This window comes from Elgaria multicarinata, chromosome 6 (assembly GCF_023053635.1).
Source record: "Elgaria multicarinata webbii isolate HBS135686 ecotype San Diego chromosome 6, rElgMul1.1.pri, whole genome shotgun sequence".
NCBI lineage: Eukaryota > Metazoa > Chordata > Lepidosauria > Squamata > Anguidae > Elgaria > Elgaria multicarinata.
In genome coordinates this window covers 20,560,721-20,578,974 of record NC_086176.1, presented here as the reverse complement: position 1 = coordinate 20,578,974, position 18,254 = coordinate 20,560,721, and the positions used below count along the sequence as shown (strand labels likewise).

Sequence of the window (18,254 nt, the reverse complement as noted above, 5' to 3'; positions counted from 1 at the left end):
GATTTGTACAGAGGCCCACATCATCATATCTGATTTACAGTTCCCACTCCCCTGGTTCCATAGGTTTCAAAATGGGAATTATTCCTTATGAAAAACTGTCTTCTTCTAAATATCATGAGTGATCTTTGTTCCCTGCCAGTCCATTTAACATTCCATTGTAGCTTAGATTATTTAGACAGTAAACTATTGTTTCTTTTATGCGGTTTACCTTTTATGCTTCTTAATTTGGAACTAGGGATTTTTCAGTATGATTTTGACAGCCCAACGGGTAAGCCTCCCCATGATCCTGACTGTGGGTTTGTGCTATGCAAACAGGTGTAATTCCTGACCAATATAAATTCTTTTAATTTCAATAGATTTAATTAACTGTTTTTCAGTGGTGAGCTTCTTGGTAAGTTTTAATTTCTTGGATGAAAAAGCTTTTCAGAAAACCAGCTAAAACTTCTATTATAAAGGGGGGGAAAAAGAGATAAAAGATATTGGGCAACCTTAAGATAGGGGCTGCTCCTGTTATGACTATAAAAAGTGGTCTTGTGACATATCTGTGAGGCATTTATTTTTCAGATCTGGGTTAAAATGGAAAGGGCTATGGAAACTCAGACAATGGAAAAATATTTTTGTCTGGCATTGTTGGGCAGCATCCAACGGGGCGCTTATGGGCCACCAATTTCCTTCTGCAAGCGATGGATTCAAAGGATTCCATTGCACAAGCAGGACCCACCACTTACACAATGGAGATTTAGCGCTTTCTAGAGGAAGCCCCCAAAATGAGTGGGAACACTCGTTTCTGGAAGGAGGCAGGTCAGCAGAGCTCCCATATGTGAGGTCCGCCGACCTGCCTCCTTCCAGAAGAGTGTTTCTGCTTGTTTCGGGTTGCCCTGGAAACACTAAATTACTGCTGCACAAGCAGTAGGGGCCTCTTCACTTACATAACAGAATCCGTGAGGCACAGGACAGTCAGGTGTGTGCGTGTATAAGTTGGATACCGCCCAAAGTTTTACTCTACATAAGAGTATCATTGCTTCATTAGAGCAACACACAGCTTTGGCAATATTACTTTGTGAAAGTTGTTTCCCCTGCTCCTCCGTTTGCAACCAGTTCTTGTTGCAAAGTCATTCAAAACCGTGATGAAGTGCATGGATAACTTCTGTGGTTGTTTTTTTCCCAGGTCCGTGTCATTTTGTTGAACTGGTGTGCTTGGTTTTTGAGAATGAAAAAACCTGGAGAAAGCATAAGGCCTCTTTCTTGCAAATACAGCCATTCTAGGCACCAGTCTACTGTCAGCAGTGTAGAAATGAACATCTTACCTGGACACCAATCTAGCAACGGCAATGTGATCTACAGCTACCATACCATAGAAAACCCCTGCTGTGCACACAACAGTGACATGAGGAACAAGGGTGAAAAGGACCCTGGCTCTTCACCCGAAGATACTGAAATTACTCAAAGAAAAGCTTTAATGGAAACTATCCCAGTGATTGTGAAAATCCTGGAAGAAGTTCAGTTCATCGCAGCCCGTTTCCGAAAACAAGATGAAGGGGAAGAAGTCTGCAGTGAATGGAAGTTTGCAGCTGCTGTCATAGACAGATTGTGCCTTGTGGCATTTTCACTCTTTGCCATCATCTGCACACTCACAATACTAATGTCTGCTCCAAATTTTATCGAAGCTGTTACAAAAGATTTTACATAAGGAAAAGAATCTCAGAAATGAACAGAAAAACTCTCAAATGTAATTGGGGATTATGAATTGATGACATTAATTCTGCTAAACAATGATACTGAAAATGAGAAAGTTTACTTTCTTTGCTGACTTCAGTAGAGGAAAGGAGTTTCAATATTCAGTACCCCCCACCATGTTAGAGATTATAGGTACAGGATTAAGTAACTGGCTCTGTTATTGTTTCTTAAACAGTGTCTTCTCCCTGTACTCGTGATCATGATTTCTGGTAAATATTAGACAAGAAACCAGATATACAGCATACCAAGTAAATAGTTAATTATGTGTACTACTGGAAAACACTAGTGAGCATTTTGCTGCATTGGTAAATCCCTCCTAGAATTATTATTTGCTCACTGAACCATTTTCAATATTTTTATTTTGCATCTTTGCTTAATACAGATTTCATCTATAGTAATGTAATCACTTCAGCCTTGAATTATATTGTGAGTTGCAGTTTGCCGAATAAATGGTGAGTTTTAGCTTTTATTATCACTGTGATAGTCTGAAATATTTCTCCAGTTGATAATGTAAAGGATTTTTCTAGTAAGTTAAAATATTTTCAGTGTCTAATATTCAGTTTTTCTATTATATGGATTACCAAGTTTCCTTTTACTAACTTGAGTATTGTGGCTCCACCCTCTTATTCTTGCCTTTGAATTTATTTGTATAAGCTTCCAATTTCCTTAAACTGCACTGGTCTAAATAGTGTTGCTAATTTCTTAGAGTGCATTATTACATAGCAGTCCCAAACATACATTAAAGCAGGACATGTATCACTTGCTGAATTGAGAACCACTGGTATAAATCAGAGGCATACTCAGACGGGCATCTTAACTACACATCCAAGCAACATTCAGTCTGTCCTGCATCATATTGCTTTGAATGGGGTACCTATTTCCACTCCCATTCTCATGCACCTAATTGCACATTAATGCCTTGTTTATGTTCAATTTGAGCTGGATTGCAGCCATTGTGGACAAAAATTAGAACCACTTGCCATAGCAATAAGTAAGGGACGGTTCAAATGACCTATAAGAACCCATTCAGAAGGTGATAATCTACATGGCAGCTTTCTCCCACTGATGACCAGACGATGTTGTAACAAATACGACAATCACATGATGATCTAAACCAACTAGAAGATCAGAACTTATACCAATCACATCTTATATAGCGAAAAACTAAGTTTGCACATATGTGTGTGCAGGAAAGGACATGGACATCATCATCATCATATTATCATTATCATGGGATCTATTGTAGAACGTAAAATTTTCCAACTCTTTTGCAAGCTTTATGCTGAAGTTAAGTCATCTTGATGGTGGACACAAGCAAGCACTTCTTATATAAAAATCCCATAAATATTCTTGTGTATTTGTGTGAAATATTTATTACTTATATTTTACAGATAAAACAGAATCAATGAAAGGCTTATTGCCCATATTTTTTGCTTTCATAAGGAATTAGCATTCAGAGCGGGCGGGGGGGGGGAGATATAAAAGCGTTACAACACAGGATTCATAGTAAGTTACCATTTTGACATAAAGCATGTTTCTTTGTTTGAAACATGCATATTTTGTAGGGCCCAGATTTTTTAAAAAACAACTACTGTAGGCACAACTGTATGCATAAAACACAGGAGCTGTAAGGGAATACAGACAAGGAAAGGAGAGAAATGGAAAATGAACACTACAGCCAACTAATTTATAAAGTCTAATGCAAATTAAAAAAAATCAATTGGGACCCAGGCATGGCCTGCGGACAGTGTGATTATTCAGGATACCAATATTATGGACGTGACACTGATGTAATGTTTCAGTTTTGCACCTGCAGTACAATATGAGCATGATCCAGAACATCATGCTGGTGGACAGCAACCATGTCCTGGTTATTCATTCAGCTGGCAAAGCAATGCAGATCCTTTGGATATCCAGTAGTCACTTGGTCTTTTTGAAGGCAATAAGACGGTAACCACAAAATTGGTAGAATGACCTAATTCAAAAAGTGAGGACAAAGTTGTCAAACTCCACATTTCCCAAACCTAATAATCATTAAAACATATATAATGTAACTGAAATCTAGAATAAATAAAGTGTAACACATAGAACCATGCACTCACCTCATTAAAGACAGAATGTAGCCTGAATATATGAATGAGGACCCCTACAGACCCCTACATTAGTTAGCTTTTCAGGAAGGGGAAGATGTTTTTATGTTTGCAGATCTATCCTCCCATTTTTCAATAGGAGCTCAACATACATGTGGGGCTTCAGAATGCAGGCACCACGATCAATGTTCTACACGTACAGAACTTGTTTTCTGTTAAATTGTCATTACACCTCAGAGATCATCATCATTATTATTATTATTATTATTATTATTATTATTATTATTATTATTATTATTATTAAAGTAAAAAAAAAGACCCGCAATTTACAAAACAATACCCATGCTGCTTGAGCAAACTACATAGTTTGTCTGCCATTCCTAACTTGAAAATCATGCATTCACAGGTCTAATATGAAAATCATGCATTCACTGGTCATCTGATGTAAATATGACTTAGAACTAGAGATGGCTGACATCCCGAGGCTCAGAAAATAAGCCAAGCTCCAATGTCACTCCCTAGCGCACAACCCCACCCACCTTCCTACCCACCTGTCCAGCAACCTACAACTCATCCACCAACGTCCCAAGCACTCTCTCTCTCCCCCACCCCACTTACTGATCTGGTCTGGGGGTAGCAGTGGAGAGGGAAGGGAAGTATTTCCCCCACTTCCTGGCAGTGGCAGTGCTCTGGTGCCACGTTGCATCAGGAAAGGGAGGGAGGCCACCTTTCCAATGCTTGGTATTCCGCATAGCAGCATGATGCATTGGTGCTGTGAGCCCCCCAAACCCCACAGTTTTGCTCCTGTGGGGTTGTGCCATGTTATCCCCATGCGCAGGAATGAGTGTGGGGTTTATGTGCTGCCTGTCCTTCCCTGGCTTTGACAGAGAACTTCCCCTCCAGTAAAAGGGAGACTCTTCTCCCCACTTCAGAGGCAGCGCAGGGGCGTTCCAGCGGCCATTCAGCTCACCGCCCCTCCCCTTCCCCCATGCCCAGGTGGACGGTGACCAATCAGGGGTCGCCATTTGCCCAGCCATGCCTCTGCCACAACCCCGGAGCAAAGTGACAGGCGGGAATGCGCCATCCTCACCATGCTCTGGATAAAAAAATTGGGGTAAATCCCCAACTTTTTTGCTTTGGAGCGTCGAGGGGAAGCCCTGGGATGCCTGTGTGGTGGCTTCTGCCTCATATAATTAACGCCACACCCCAGGGTATGCACCCACCCCAGGGCTTTCATCACGTATAGACAGCCCCTTATTCCCAAGGTCCAGTTTAGTGGCAGGATACTGGGCATCAGCCTTTTAGGGGGCTGCCCTACACATGTTTAGACAGAAAAAGGTTCTACAACTCCCAGCATTCCCCAGCAAGCTAAGCGCCCTAACCACATTCACACTGTGGCTACAGGAGGGAGAAGGGGAAGAATGTTCTCTACCACTATTGGAACAGCCATTATTATCACAACAGCCACCAGGTGAGGTGATTTGGGGGCTTGCTATGTATGGCATGTGTTGCAATTATGAGTGACTTTAGAACTTGGAGCGGGGGGTGGGGGTAGAATTAAAAAATAAATGTTCTTCATTTTTGTTTATAATTGCTAGCCTGAATCTGAATCTGCCCGGGAAGTTCACCCATTTCTAATTGAACCCCAAGATTTAAAATCTCCAACAGTGTTTTCTTTATGGCTGTCTTCTAATAGCACAATTAAGTTCATGTCTCTGTCCATACATGCAGATTTTTCACGCTACATCTAAAACGGATTAAAATTATCTACTTCCATTTCATTAAAGAATCAGTTACCTGTGGTGGACAATGTTCCTGCTCGGGCGCCGGTTTTATAGAGTGGTGCATGATATAGTGCTGGGCTTGGTTCATAATTCTGATGGGGCTCAAAATGCACAACTGGCAACACTGGGTTCATTTGCCTAGGCAAGGCATCTTCTATCACCATATCTTCATCGTCCCAGCGACTGGCATCCATAAACATCCCGTGGACCAGCACACCATCTTCAGGAGAGGGTAGCTGAAAGAAAATATCGAGAGGTGAAAATAACTGAATCATCAAAACTGATCTAACTATTCACCTTTGGTCCCATTTAACATGAATATGTGCTCTTGGAGTACAAAACAAAAAAGAATAACAGGAATTGTGCAGAATTAATGCTGTTGTTTTACAATGGTAATTCTGAGGACTCTTGTCATTTTTCTTTCTGTGGGTTGAATGTCGATCACAAGCATTAGGAATTAAAGTACCTCGGCATCCATTGGCAATTCTTGTCCAAAATGACTCATTTTTGAAGCTTCTGCAACATGCATTTGATCTCGATAGACAGGGATGACATTATAATTAAAACTAAGCTCATCAATTGGTAAGTTATATTTTCGAGCGTGATTCTGAAGAGTTCCTGGCAAATACAAAACGAACATGATTTTAAAAAGCACACGCAATAGTTTAAGAATCATTCAGGGAGAGAGTAACTGGTAGTTACGCAAGTATTCTCACAAAAAAGAAAGAACAGTGTTGCCACATTTGCTACAAAAAACAAACTGTCTCTTGATAAAAAATTCTAGCTGATGAATTAGTTTTATACTTTCAAACACTTTTCTTACAACACTGCATTATTATAAACTCTACCATTATGCTGAGGCAACCACTTTTAAACAAAGAAAAGATGAAAGCATACCATTTTGGAGTTGAATACATAAACGGTTATTATGGCTATGCTCTATTGGTTAATTTGGAATTCCTATATTAATATTTTTTTATTACTTTTGTTAATTCAAAATACAAAACACAATAAAGAGTCCTCACATAAGCTTCAGAACTTATCATTAATTCGGATATAGGCGCTATTTCCTTAAATAGGTCCCCTCTTTGCAAACAATGTCCAGATCATGCTGGAGCATAACTGCGCACAGGCATTGCTTGTTAGATGGAAGTCCAACCTACATGAGCGGCCCTTTAAAACAAAAATGGAGTCCCAATGAACCCCACAGTATTGCAGAAGCAGCTGGATTCAGTACCTTCTGGGGTGACCATATGAAAAGGAGGACAGGGCTCCTGTATCAAACAGTTGTATTGAAAAGGGAATTTCAGCAGGTGTCATTTGTATATACGGGGAACCTGTTGAAATTTCCTCTTCATCGCAACAGTTAAAGGTGCAGGTGCCCTGCCCTCTTTTAAATCTGGTCACTCTAGTATAGCTCCTGCACCTTTAACTGTTTTGATGAAGATGGAATTTCACCAGGTTCTCCATATATACAAATGACACCTGCTGAAATTCCCTTTTCTATGCAACTGTTAAAGATACAGGAGCCCTGTTCTCCTTTTCATATGGTCACCCTAGTACCTTCCCCAACAAATAGCTTTCTAAAAAAAAAAAAAGACTATGTGGGCACAAACTTTGGCTGCTCCATGCAAGCTCTTTCACAGGATCATCCCATTTGGCTCTGATCCAAAAGTTAAGCATGTTTATGTCCCACTGAGAAGTCCCACTCCCATTAAAAACGATGGGATGCAAACATGTTCAGCTTTGGCATGCTTGTGCCTTTCGTGTTCCTTAGAAATGAAATAAGCATTTCCTGTTCAATATAATGGGCTTATATTTAGGCTTTAATCTTATGCACACTTCCCTGGGATAATCCGCATTGAACCTAGTGGGGCCTACTTTCAAATAAGCATGCACAGGATGGCACTGTTAGAATTGCGCGATATATTAAAGAGTGCTACCGTCTTGAATAAATATTTGCCTGTGTGTGTTACTTCTTTCATGTGCTAACATGCTTACTTACTCATGTACTCCGAAACTTGCTTTATTTCCAACATCGCTAGCCTATATTAATCTAGCAGTCATCTATAATAATAAAAGGTTGTCTGTGTGTCAGCACCATACTGCCAACACCATGAAGACTGGATAACTGAAACTTGGCTTGCATCCTAAGGGCACCCTTTGAGTGTGTATGTTGTTGTTGTTTTAAACACACAGTAATTAATTTAAATGTGTCTGTCTGTTTGACACCTTCAGTACTATTTTCAGTCACTAGGTAGAAGACCAACATATAGCTTCGCAGTCAATACACTTTGAAGCCAGGAAGCCCCTTTTAGGGAAACTGAGTGGACCACTCTCGTAGGGGGCTATAGGGGTCTACACCATGGCACCTTTTGCCTAGGGGGGCCAGCAGCCATAGCTTTACTCAGACGGGGTGGGCACAATGTGCCCAACTCTGAAAGTTGCATACATTTCCTTCAGGGTTTTGCTGTATCAAAGTAAGAGCTATTTCAACCCACGCGAAGCTGGGGCTGTTCACTAGTATTACTTAAAAGCTAAATCTTTATATGTTGAACCAACATCCTTCAAATATGTTAACAAAGAAATATTTGGAATCCACTATACATTATGCTTTACAATGTCATTCATCTCCATTTTTTATCCTTGTCCACTCTATTAACATTTTGGAATGATTGATATTTATTGATCTATTAATTTTATTGAAAGCATTATTAAAGAAAAAATTAGTAAGCATATAGAAAGGCATGTCCTGCTGAATAAGAATCAACACAGCTTCTGCAAAGGCAAGTCCTGTCTGAATGCTGCCCTAAAGCAGGAGTTGGCAACCTTGGGCAAAATCCATCGGGGCTATGTAAGCAATGGCACGCATGCCTGAACATCAGAAATAGAGGGAATGATTATTTACCTGTCAAAAATCCTTGTGGAAAAAAGAAACCGGAGATCCAAAATGATTTAGGTTGGCCTCTTTTGAGCCAGAACTAAAGAAACAAAACAAAAACAAGTTGATATATGTTAGGTATAAAATCTGATATTCCATTTAACTTATTAAACCAAGGCCTGGCCCCATTTTATTTGCATTGATGGGCAGCAGAACTGAGTTTGTCCAGAATTCTACTTCTCCATCCAAATGAAGATGGGTTTTTGTTTTCATTACTTTTGGCCCCAATGCAGAAAACCTTGAGTGCAGAGCAGAAGGCTGTGTTTATAGTTCTCACTGACTGATTTAAGCTAACGGCTCCTCTTATGCAGATCAGGATCTGAAGAAGATGGGAGCCCAGTCCCTGTTGAGGCGTCAACTTTCCCCAATAGCAAATCAGAGTTTTAAGAGGCTGGTTCTCTTAGGTAGGAAGAGGGCATCCCGCCTGAACCCACACACCCCTTTCCCCCTACTTCCACCCCTCCCTATTATCTGATTGGTTTTCTAAGAGACTTCAGTCAAGGCCACTTTTACCACTCAGTCGCTCATTGGGACCTTTGTTGCAAATGATTCATGCAAGACAAACAATGTTTATGCGTGGTTCACTGTCTCTGGATCAGGGTATTTGTTTCAAGGGTATTTGTGTTAAATTGTACATTGCGTTCTACGGTTTTAATTGTTGTGAACCATCCAGAGAGATTTGGCTATTGTGCAGTACAGAAATGTAATACTTGCATACATAAAGGCAGTTCCACCTAATTTGCACCAGCAGGTCATTATTTCAATGGTTGAAACTGCCTTAGAGAATTGACCTTTTCGAAGTTGGAGGCCCCTGCAACATCAAATTATGGCAACGACACATGTGCACGTGAAGATGCCTTTTTGAAAATAGAGAAAGCATTTTAAATTCCGAAGTTAATTTTTTTTTGCCTGCAAAAATGTATCTCTCTATTGCAAGCAGTCAGTTAATCCAATTGCGAGAAGCAACCATGTCGTTACTTTCACCTCTGCATTAAGGAGAATGCCAAGAATGGGGAATGCTGACTTCCCTTTGCCAAGTATAGAGTGAGAATTGTTCCCTGGTTTGTTTCTTTGCTGTGAGTCATATTTGGCACTGACTCATTCAAGCAAGGTGGAAGCCAAGTTGCAATCGATGGTAAAGGCCAGCACTATGCATATTCTTTCCCCTCCCCCCTTGAGCACCTATGCCCTTTAGGCAGTGCTGCCCCCATACCTCTCTTTCCTAGTAATCCTACCTGTGACCTTCTCTTTCTGCCCTTATGCCTGAACCCCCCTGCAGAATACCTATGTGGAGCACCTTGTTTTTATTTTTCCAAAGCTCTCCTCAAAGCCCACTTCTGTTAAGCTCTTAGTCCTCCATACCATACTGAAATGGAGCTGAATTATACGTGCCAGTCTATTCTTTTCCAGTTGCTCTTACCCATCTTTCTTTCCTCCCTCTATTGCTGACTCCTGCTCAACTAAAATTTGGGTTGCCTGCTACTCAGCACACATCAGTAATAATAATGGTGATGGATGCGTCGTTTATACGCATGATTTGGGGGGAAAGATTGAAAGGCGAACATGGGCTAGGTTCTTTACTAACTTTCCTGAAAACTCAGCTAAAACTCAGCTATAGCTCTGAAACATTCACTTACTATATCCTTATCTGAATAGCGTTTATACTTACATCTACAAAGGCTGTTCTTAGCAAAAGGTCTTTCACCCATCCTCCTAAAGGTTTAAGTGATGGGTATGCCGCATTAGCCCAGAGCATTGGGACCTGGTTGTTGAGAAAGCTGTGATACACTCTCTCCATCTCTTCTGACATCACTACAAAACCTGCAATAGCTTTGTTCAGCGTTTTCAGAGAGTTCTGAAAGTGGAAAAACAATAGTATGATTCACTATGACATGAAAAAAAATATATGTAAGTGCAGCCCTTCCATGCCAGTCCAGTTCCTTTGCTCTGAAGAGTTACTGTCTCTTTAAAGCAGAGAGAAAGACTGCGTACAGAATCATAAAAATACAATAAGCAAAACAGCAGAAACCAGAATAAAACTAAGGAGCCTTAAGAGCAGATTAAAACTAAAGTCAAATTTGATAAGAGAATTTATGAGCTGCTTGTCAGCATGAACTCCCAGGACAGTGTACAGGTTTTTTTAAAAAATACAAGAAAATACAACAGCAGGCACAGCAGTGTGTTCAATAAATCAACCAAACGATAAAACAACAATTAAAATATTCAAAATCATGGAATGCTTGAGCAAATAAAAAAAATCTTTGCCTGTTGCCAAAGAAGTAATCATAGTGGGTGCCAGATTAGCTTTGGGGAAGGCATTCCAAATGTGAGGTGCCACATCTGGAAAGACCCTCTCTCCAGTCACCATTCACCTAACCTCAGGTCATGGTGGGACCTGGAGGAGGGCCTCCCATGAAGACCATAAAGTTTGGCAGGTGGGCCTTGGGACCACAATACCTGACGGAATGCCTCTCCCGACGTCACTACGTTCAACATCTAAGCTCCTCCTCCAGGTGCCTACTCCGAGAGAGGCTCGGAGTGTGGCAACAAGGGAGAGGGCCTTTTCGGTGGTGGCCCCCAGACTGTGGAATGATCTCCCTGATGAGGCTCGCCTGGCACCAACGCTGCTATCTTTCCGGCGCCAGGTTAAGACTTTCCTCTTTGCCCAGGCATATGGCGGCACATCCTAATTACCCACATGTTTAGTTTTTAATCGGTTTTTTAATGCTTTATGTGTGTATGTTCTGTGTTTTAGAGTTTTAAATTTTGTTTACTTGTTTTTACCTCAATTTTAGAATTTCTGTAAACCGCCCAGAGAGCCCTGGCTATGGGAGCGGTATATAAGTGTAATAAATAAATAAATAAATAAAATAAATAAATTATTATTATTATTTTAATTCAGCACTTTTTGTCTAGATGTGGAGCAGCAATCCATGTAGTTATTTAAGAACTGGTAGATATGCTTTCTCAACCCCAGTTTGTACAAATTGAAGTTACTGAGAAGTCTTCCAAGGAAGGCATTCCCATGCACAGCACATTCCAATCTAGAGGTTTCCAGAGAATGGCCAAATGTGGCCAGGCTATCTCTGTCAAGGAGGGATCACAGCTGGTGCACCTACCAATTTCAGCTGGTGAAAGGCGCTACATGCTACAGATGCCACTTGAACCTTGAGAAACAACGCTACGTCTATCAGCAACCCCCACACTGTAGACATAACCCATTAGAAGGATGCTATCTCATCTAAAGCACATTGGACACCACCTCCCCAGCCCGGCTAAATACAAAGAACGTTACCTGGTGCCAAAAAAAGAGAAGCGGTGCCAGATGAGCCTCTTCTGACATCACTACACTCTGTTCTTTCTTTTTGTCACCACCTACCTCAGCTCAGACGGCGGAGGCATCTGGAGAAGGATCTCTGAAGATGATTTCACGCTGACTTTAGGATCTAACCCTAAACCATAACTTAGCGTTACATGCACGAGCTTGCTCAGTGCCTCTCTTCTCCTGCTCCAGAGCAGCTGTCGGGAACAGAAGCTTCACTTCCACTTTCCACTAACCCCTTTGTCCACTAACCCCTTTGTCCCAAGTGCAGTTGTTTTTAATATAGGCCTTAGCTAGACCTACCTGTTAGTCCGCAACGGAGGGGTGAAGATCTCGTGATAGTTTTATTGTGCAATCCCCCTTCTGTTTACACGCAGCGCGTGATGACCTCAGAGGGAGAGGCGTTGCGCCCGCCATTTTTTCTTCTTAAAGAGCCAGCAGCGCACGAGCGCTCGTGCACAAAAGGTAAATGTTTTTTTTAAAAAAATACACATTTTCGTGGCATTGCTATCATTATATGGAGATTTAAAATGTAATAAAGAAACAAAAGAACTGATAACGAATTTGCTGACAGCAGCAAGGTTGATCATATCTAGGAACTGGAAGGTGCAAGGGGATTATTATGTTGAGGACTGGTATAAAGAGATTTGGGATATTGCTATAAATGATAAATTGACATGTAACATAAAAGTAAGAAGAGGGATAACAAAAACAAATGATTTTGAGGGAATTTGGAATCAGTTCCTAGAATATGTATTATCTAGGGGGAGTGGAAGACCACCTCCAGAAGAATCATTGAGATTTTGGAAACAGGAATAGATCCCGGGGTGGGGGGGTGCACTTTATGTTATGTAATGATGTAAAAATATTAAATTAGAAATGTTATAAGGTTAATCAAGTTATGTATTATGTTTTTTGTTGTCTTGTGCAGAATTAAAATTTATTTATTTTTTAAAATAGAAAAAATAAAAATTATATATATATATATTCCCCACTCCCCCCAGCCCAACTCCCATGGGCGCAGTGCTCCTGAGGAGCTCTGTGCCTCGTGCGTGGGGCCTGGCTCCTCGCGAGTAACTGGGACAAACTGCGGTGCCCGGCCACACGTTCCACGGTTTCAGGATCCCGGGATCCCCTGTGCGTCATGTGGACATACAGGGACGATCCCGGGAATCACCCCAGGATAAAGCCCCGTCTAGCTATGGCCATAGTTAGGAACAGAACCACACTGTCATGGTGGAGGAGGGAGGATCAAGGGAGGGAAATATGAGCCCGAGGCTCATTCACATAGCTCTAAACTATGATGCTGAATCTGAACAAAGCCATTCATTCTCATACCCCAATCTTGAACACACTTGTTTGGAAGTGCATCTCATTTGTTCCAATGGAACTTCAGATGAAATAGGTGTGATTCAAATCATTGCTTTGGACAGGTAGCATTACTATTCTCATCTTTTATATCCGACCCAGAAATAAAATGAGCCTTTAATATATAGACAAAAACATAGGCCTGGCAACGATTAATTTATAGAAATGGTATGGAAACTAGTTGTATAATTTTAGTTTCTTGTCTCAAAATGCTTGGACCAAAATTAAGACAGTAAAGCCCTCTGGACTGGCATTAGGGATTATCTATAATCAAATATGACACAACCAAATGTGCTAAGAAACAAGGGTGAAAATTCCCTGTCAGTAAAATGCTATGCGTATGAAAATAGTGAGATATTCTTAGAGCAGTTTCCCTGTTTTGCCTTCCTCCCATCTTATTGAGTATTTTCAGCAGTGACTTTAATGAGGATTGATAATAATTAATTAAAGACAGCTGTATGCCATGAAGCCAATAGAGCTCCTGCTATTGGGTGGTATAGAAATGTAATAAAATAAATAAATAAATAATAAATAAAATATTTCATGGTTGCAGAGGATATCATAAAAAGATCTTCTTGCATTCTATGAAAGGAACATTTCCCAAATGCAGCCGCTGTAACAACGTGTAACAGCCAGAGAATACTCCATTCTGTAGCCATAGATATATCCTGCTTCAACTCCAAATTGAAATGCTGGGGAAAAGCCAGGCAAAAGGGACTTACATGGCTGCAGATAAAAAGGGAAGGGGGAAATAAAGTAAAAGTAGGGAATCAGAGGCCAAGGAAAGAAAGATGTGAACCGCCCAGAGAGCTCAGGCTATTGGGCGGTATAGAAATGTAATAAATAAATAAATAAATAAATAAGATGCAAAGAATCAGAGGGCTAAAGAAAGCTCCCCATGGAAGGTCGATCAAAAGAAAGGCAGGGAGAGAGTGAAGAAGAGATTCATGGAGTTCAGAAGAGAGGGAGGTTATGGAACTGAAGTGGTGCTACAACTAAGAACAGTGACCACTGTGAGTGGCAAAATCATGCCCCGATGGCACCATTGACATCTCCTTGGCTATTTCATGGCATTTGACAGCAATTGGAAATAATGAACTATTACGTTTCCACAGACCTCACCCCCACCCATAGGTTATTAAAGTGTTATTTGTGAGACTGAAATTACATAGAAGTTGGCCCCAATGAACTCACATTTACCTCTGAGTAAACGTGAATAGGAGTGCATCGCATGGCAGGAACAAACAGCCTGTCCTGGTCTTCTACCAAAAGTGGTGCAGAACTGTGGACAAAGCTATACTGGGTAGAAGGAGGCAGTGACTGGGTTCAGACAACATGATAACCAATGGTGGTTTAAATAGTTGACGGTTGGTTATTTAACCCACCATGGGTTACCCTGTTGTGCGGAGGGAGTTTGTTTAAACAATATTTGGTTATTTGGCTGAAATAACCAATGCAAATGACCAACGCTGTGCAGAGTTGGCTATTTGAACCACCATTGGTTATCGTGTTGTGAGGAGGGCACCGTTGGTTATTTCGTCAGCTACTGTTGGTTATTTCGTCAACCACAGAGTCGCAAGGCAAGAGAGGTCAGAGTGGTGGCTGCTGCTCTAGTCCAGCTGGTAGGATAGTTTTTCGGCAGCAATGGCTGATGGGATACTAGTGGGAGGACTGAGGGGGGAGAGAGGGCGGGGGATGAGTGAGTCAACTCAGCGTGGAATAATCCACACCGTGCTTGATTATTATCATGTTGTGTGGGGAGTACCCCTTAGATAAACAACTACCGAGTTGATTATTACCCCACCGTGGACGATCGTGTTGTCTGAACACAGCCTCTTAGTCTGTTTCCAACACAGCTTTCTTGTTGTCATTAAAGTGTCATCAGTGTATGATTTACAGAGTGATAAGCAATGATAATAAGCAAAAGACAGCACCCTCGTGTGAGAAAGGTATTACCTAAATTCAAGTAGTGGGAAAAAGCAGAAGAGGGAATGAAGGGAAGAAAGAAGTAAATATATAGATACAGTATTTGCTTTGGCTGCCATACTCAGATATGTGCCTGATATTTTGGAATGTGACTTATTTATTTACTTATTTAAAAATGTATATCCCATCCTAGAGGCATCTTAGCATACATACAGTCAGAATACTGGCTTAGAGAGCCAATGTGGGCTAGGGGTTAGAGCCTTCGACTGGGACTTGGGAGATCCAGTTTCTAGCCAGTTAAAGCTCACTGGGTGATTTTGGGTGAGTCACTGACTCTCAGTCTAACCTACCTCAAAGGGTTATTGTGACAATAAAATGGAGAAGAGGATCATGAACACACCTTGGGCTACTTGGAGGCAAGGTAGGATATAAATAGTAACATAACTGAATTAATTAAATTACAATAAAACAAACTCTTTGAAGAATTTCCATACTTTGGTAGCAGAAAGGCCAGGAATTCCCTGATTAGGTGTTTTGGGGAGGGAAGATTCCTTACATAGTTCTTTAATGTCAGGCTGCATGTTCCCTGAAATAATAAAATATTAAGACTGTTTCTTTTCCCCCCTTATTTTTTTCAAACTTCTTAAAAAAGTTTTCACAACTCCAAAACTTGAAAGGAGAAGTACTGATCTGCTTCACACGTCACCAGAACCCACAGTTCGTTAAAACTGTGGGTTGTGGTGAATGAAGCAGGAGTCAGCAAGAATGCTAGTTGTTGCCACCCAATCGCTCCTGTTGCGCCTAGGCAGAGCTAAACAACCTAGGGATGCTACATCCATGGGTTGTTTATTGTGACATCCAAACCCAGAATTGTGGTTTATTGGAGGAGAGCTAACCCAGAGTTAGAACCCAAGAACAAACCATGGGTTTTAACTCTGGATTGTCTCTTCCCCAACAATCCAAAATTTTGAGTTCGGATATCATGATAAACCCAGGGACTGCAAGTACTTAATTTTATATATTAACTGTATTGTCCCATTAGTCCCTTAAGATCCTTTCTGTCTGGTAGGCCCCCCTGCTTGTATTATTTTAAAATTGTAAGCTCCTTAGAGAAGCTTTTGTGACACGTTGGTTATTATTGTAATGACGCTGCCTCCCATGGCACCTGCGCCTAAGTAGTAACTACAGAAAATCAATAACATTAACATTTATGCCAACCAAGAAAAAAATAAGTAAGTTGAATGATTGTTATACCCTTAACAAACTGAGAAGATTGTTAAAACGATCCACTTCTTGCCCAAGGACAGTAGTCAGGGAGTCCACCCGCCCTCTGTCGTCCTTGACAAAAAGTGATTCGGCGGCGACATCCATGTCAAGCTTCTCTGCAAAAGAAATGTTATTGTGATTACCGAGGAAAGCCTGTTCGTATTGTTACCATACATTTAGAACATACTGTATACCCGTGACTGATCTTAAAGAAGGACATTATTTTGAAGGGAGCGATTTTCAACTTTTTAAAGTTCAGGGGGTTCAGGCGCTAGAGGTGAAGTGCCTGAGGATGGCTGTGACAAAGCCTCTCACCGGGGACGGAACGGGACACAGAATTAAAGGGCCCTTTGCCGGTGAGTCATTGGTTAGATCTTATATTGTTTCCTGGCCTTTGAATCTTACTCTTCCAGGACATGATATGTTTTTGTCCTTTAGGGGATCTTTCAGATGGATACTTTTATAAATTTGCATGGTTTTAATGAATGTACTCTATATTGTATTTGGTGGTGCGGGCGCTTTTTGTTTTTAAATTATTTCTTTGTGAATAGCTTCGGGACTCCTTTCGGCTGTGTGAAGTGATACATAAACATATCAAACCAAGCAACTACCTGCTATAACATGGGTCTGTACCAAATGTGCTGAACCAACACTATACCCCAAAGAAGCAATTTTACCCACAGATATAGCATTAACTCCAATTCAAATAACCACTTCTGAGGTGGGAATGTTATCTGAGGTGACTTCCTTGCTAAGTTCATGTAGAAAAGCAATTGTGACATAATCCACCTCAGATCAGGACATTATTTACCCATTGGTAAAGACCAAAGGATTACTGCATAATTCCAACAACTGAACATATAATAAATATGGGAAGAAAGGTGAGCTATCTATATATCAGCAGTGATATTAACAAAAGTTAGCAGTGCTTTCCATACCGGGAATTTTAGCCAGGATTGAGGTAGCAAGCTCTTCAACAATCTCATCATTGCTTTTTCCAGATCCTTGCGCTGTTGATCGTGGCTGTACATCAAGTATTGTAGTGATTAGGGTATTAGTCTCTTTACGCTAAAATAAAGTCATGAGAAAAGAATATGCTTTCAACTTCTTATGAAACATATTTAATATATTCAAAATAAAGTTATTTGCATTTCAATCACAAACATTTCTGTCTATGAAGAATCTATAAATTTAATTCCTGATCTATCACAAGAACATGGTCACTTTATTTTGAACAAACTGTTCTTCATGCTGACAAAGTTTCCGGCTGTTTTATATGAAAATCATATAGACAAATAGCATTATCTTTTGTTCCCTACATTGCTTGAAATCGCTTGTAAAAGTGCAAGCACAGCACATTTGAATCTTTATTCCCATTTTCATTCTTGATTCAATATAAGCATTTAAACTAAGTAAAAATAGTTAACTTATTTATGAATCTCTAGAAAGTTAATGAACAATTTTAGTGTTTTTATTTCAGGAAACAGGCAATTGCTCCTACATATTGCTAACTCAATCCACTAAACTTTTCAGAACTTATTATCAAATGTAGTCATAAAGATAACACAGTAAACATTTAATGATTTTATATAATTATCTTGCTAGTTGAACATATAAAATCCTTTCTCTAGTCTTCAAGGGTTATTAAAGATTGCATTTTATGTGGGTGGGGTTTTGTGGGAGGTCTGTAGCTTTCCACTTTCTATGGTATTGAGTCTTAAACTTATTCCTTCATTAGTCTGGTTCATAAACACATAGGCAAATTATAATCATGTAATGTTTTTAAATCGACTCCATCTAATTTGAAAGGCACGTAGCCT

General features: G+C 40.4%; 2 protein-coding genes across 2 annotated transcripts in view; one reads left to right on the top strand and one right to left on the bottom strand.

The window, feature by feature from the left end:
- Positions 1-2,942, top strand: part of LOC134400659 (neuronal acetylcholine receptor subunit alpha-7-like) — a 113,043-nt gene extending 110,101 nt beyond the window's left edge. Inside the window, exon 10 of the mRNA XM_063129121.1 lies at positions 1,169-2,942. Within this exon, the coding sequence (XP_062985191.1) occupies positions 1,169-1,690 (522 nt within the window). The 3' untranslated portion in view covers positions 1,691-2,942. The remainder of the gene's footprint in view (positions 1-1,168) is intronic.
- Positions 2,943-3,223: 281 nt separating this feature from the next.
- The window catches only part of DNAH6 (dynein axonemal heavy chain 6), a 168,865-nt gene continuing 153,834 nt past the window's right edge, over positions 3,224-18,254 (bottom strand). Inside the window, exons 71-77 of the mRNA XM_063129118.1 lie at positions 17,373-17,502; positions 16,423-16,550; positions 10,222-10,407; positions 8,520-8,592; positions 6,078-6,229; positions 5,625-5,847; positions 3,224-3,712 (exon numbers count right to left, since the gene is read on the bottom strand). Of these exons, the coding sequence (XP_062985188.1) occupies positions 3,609-3,712; positions 5,625-5,847; positions 6,078-6,229; positions 8,520-8,592; positions 10,222-10,407; positions 16,423-16,550; positions 17,373-17,502 (996 nt within the window). The 3' untranslated portion in view covers positions 3,224-3,608. The remainder of the gene's footprint in view (positions 3,713-5,624; positions 5,848-6,077; positions 6,230-8,519; positions 8,593-10,221; positions 10,408-16,422; positions 16,551-17,372; positions 17,503-18,254) is intronic.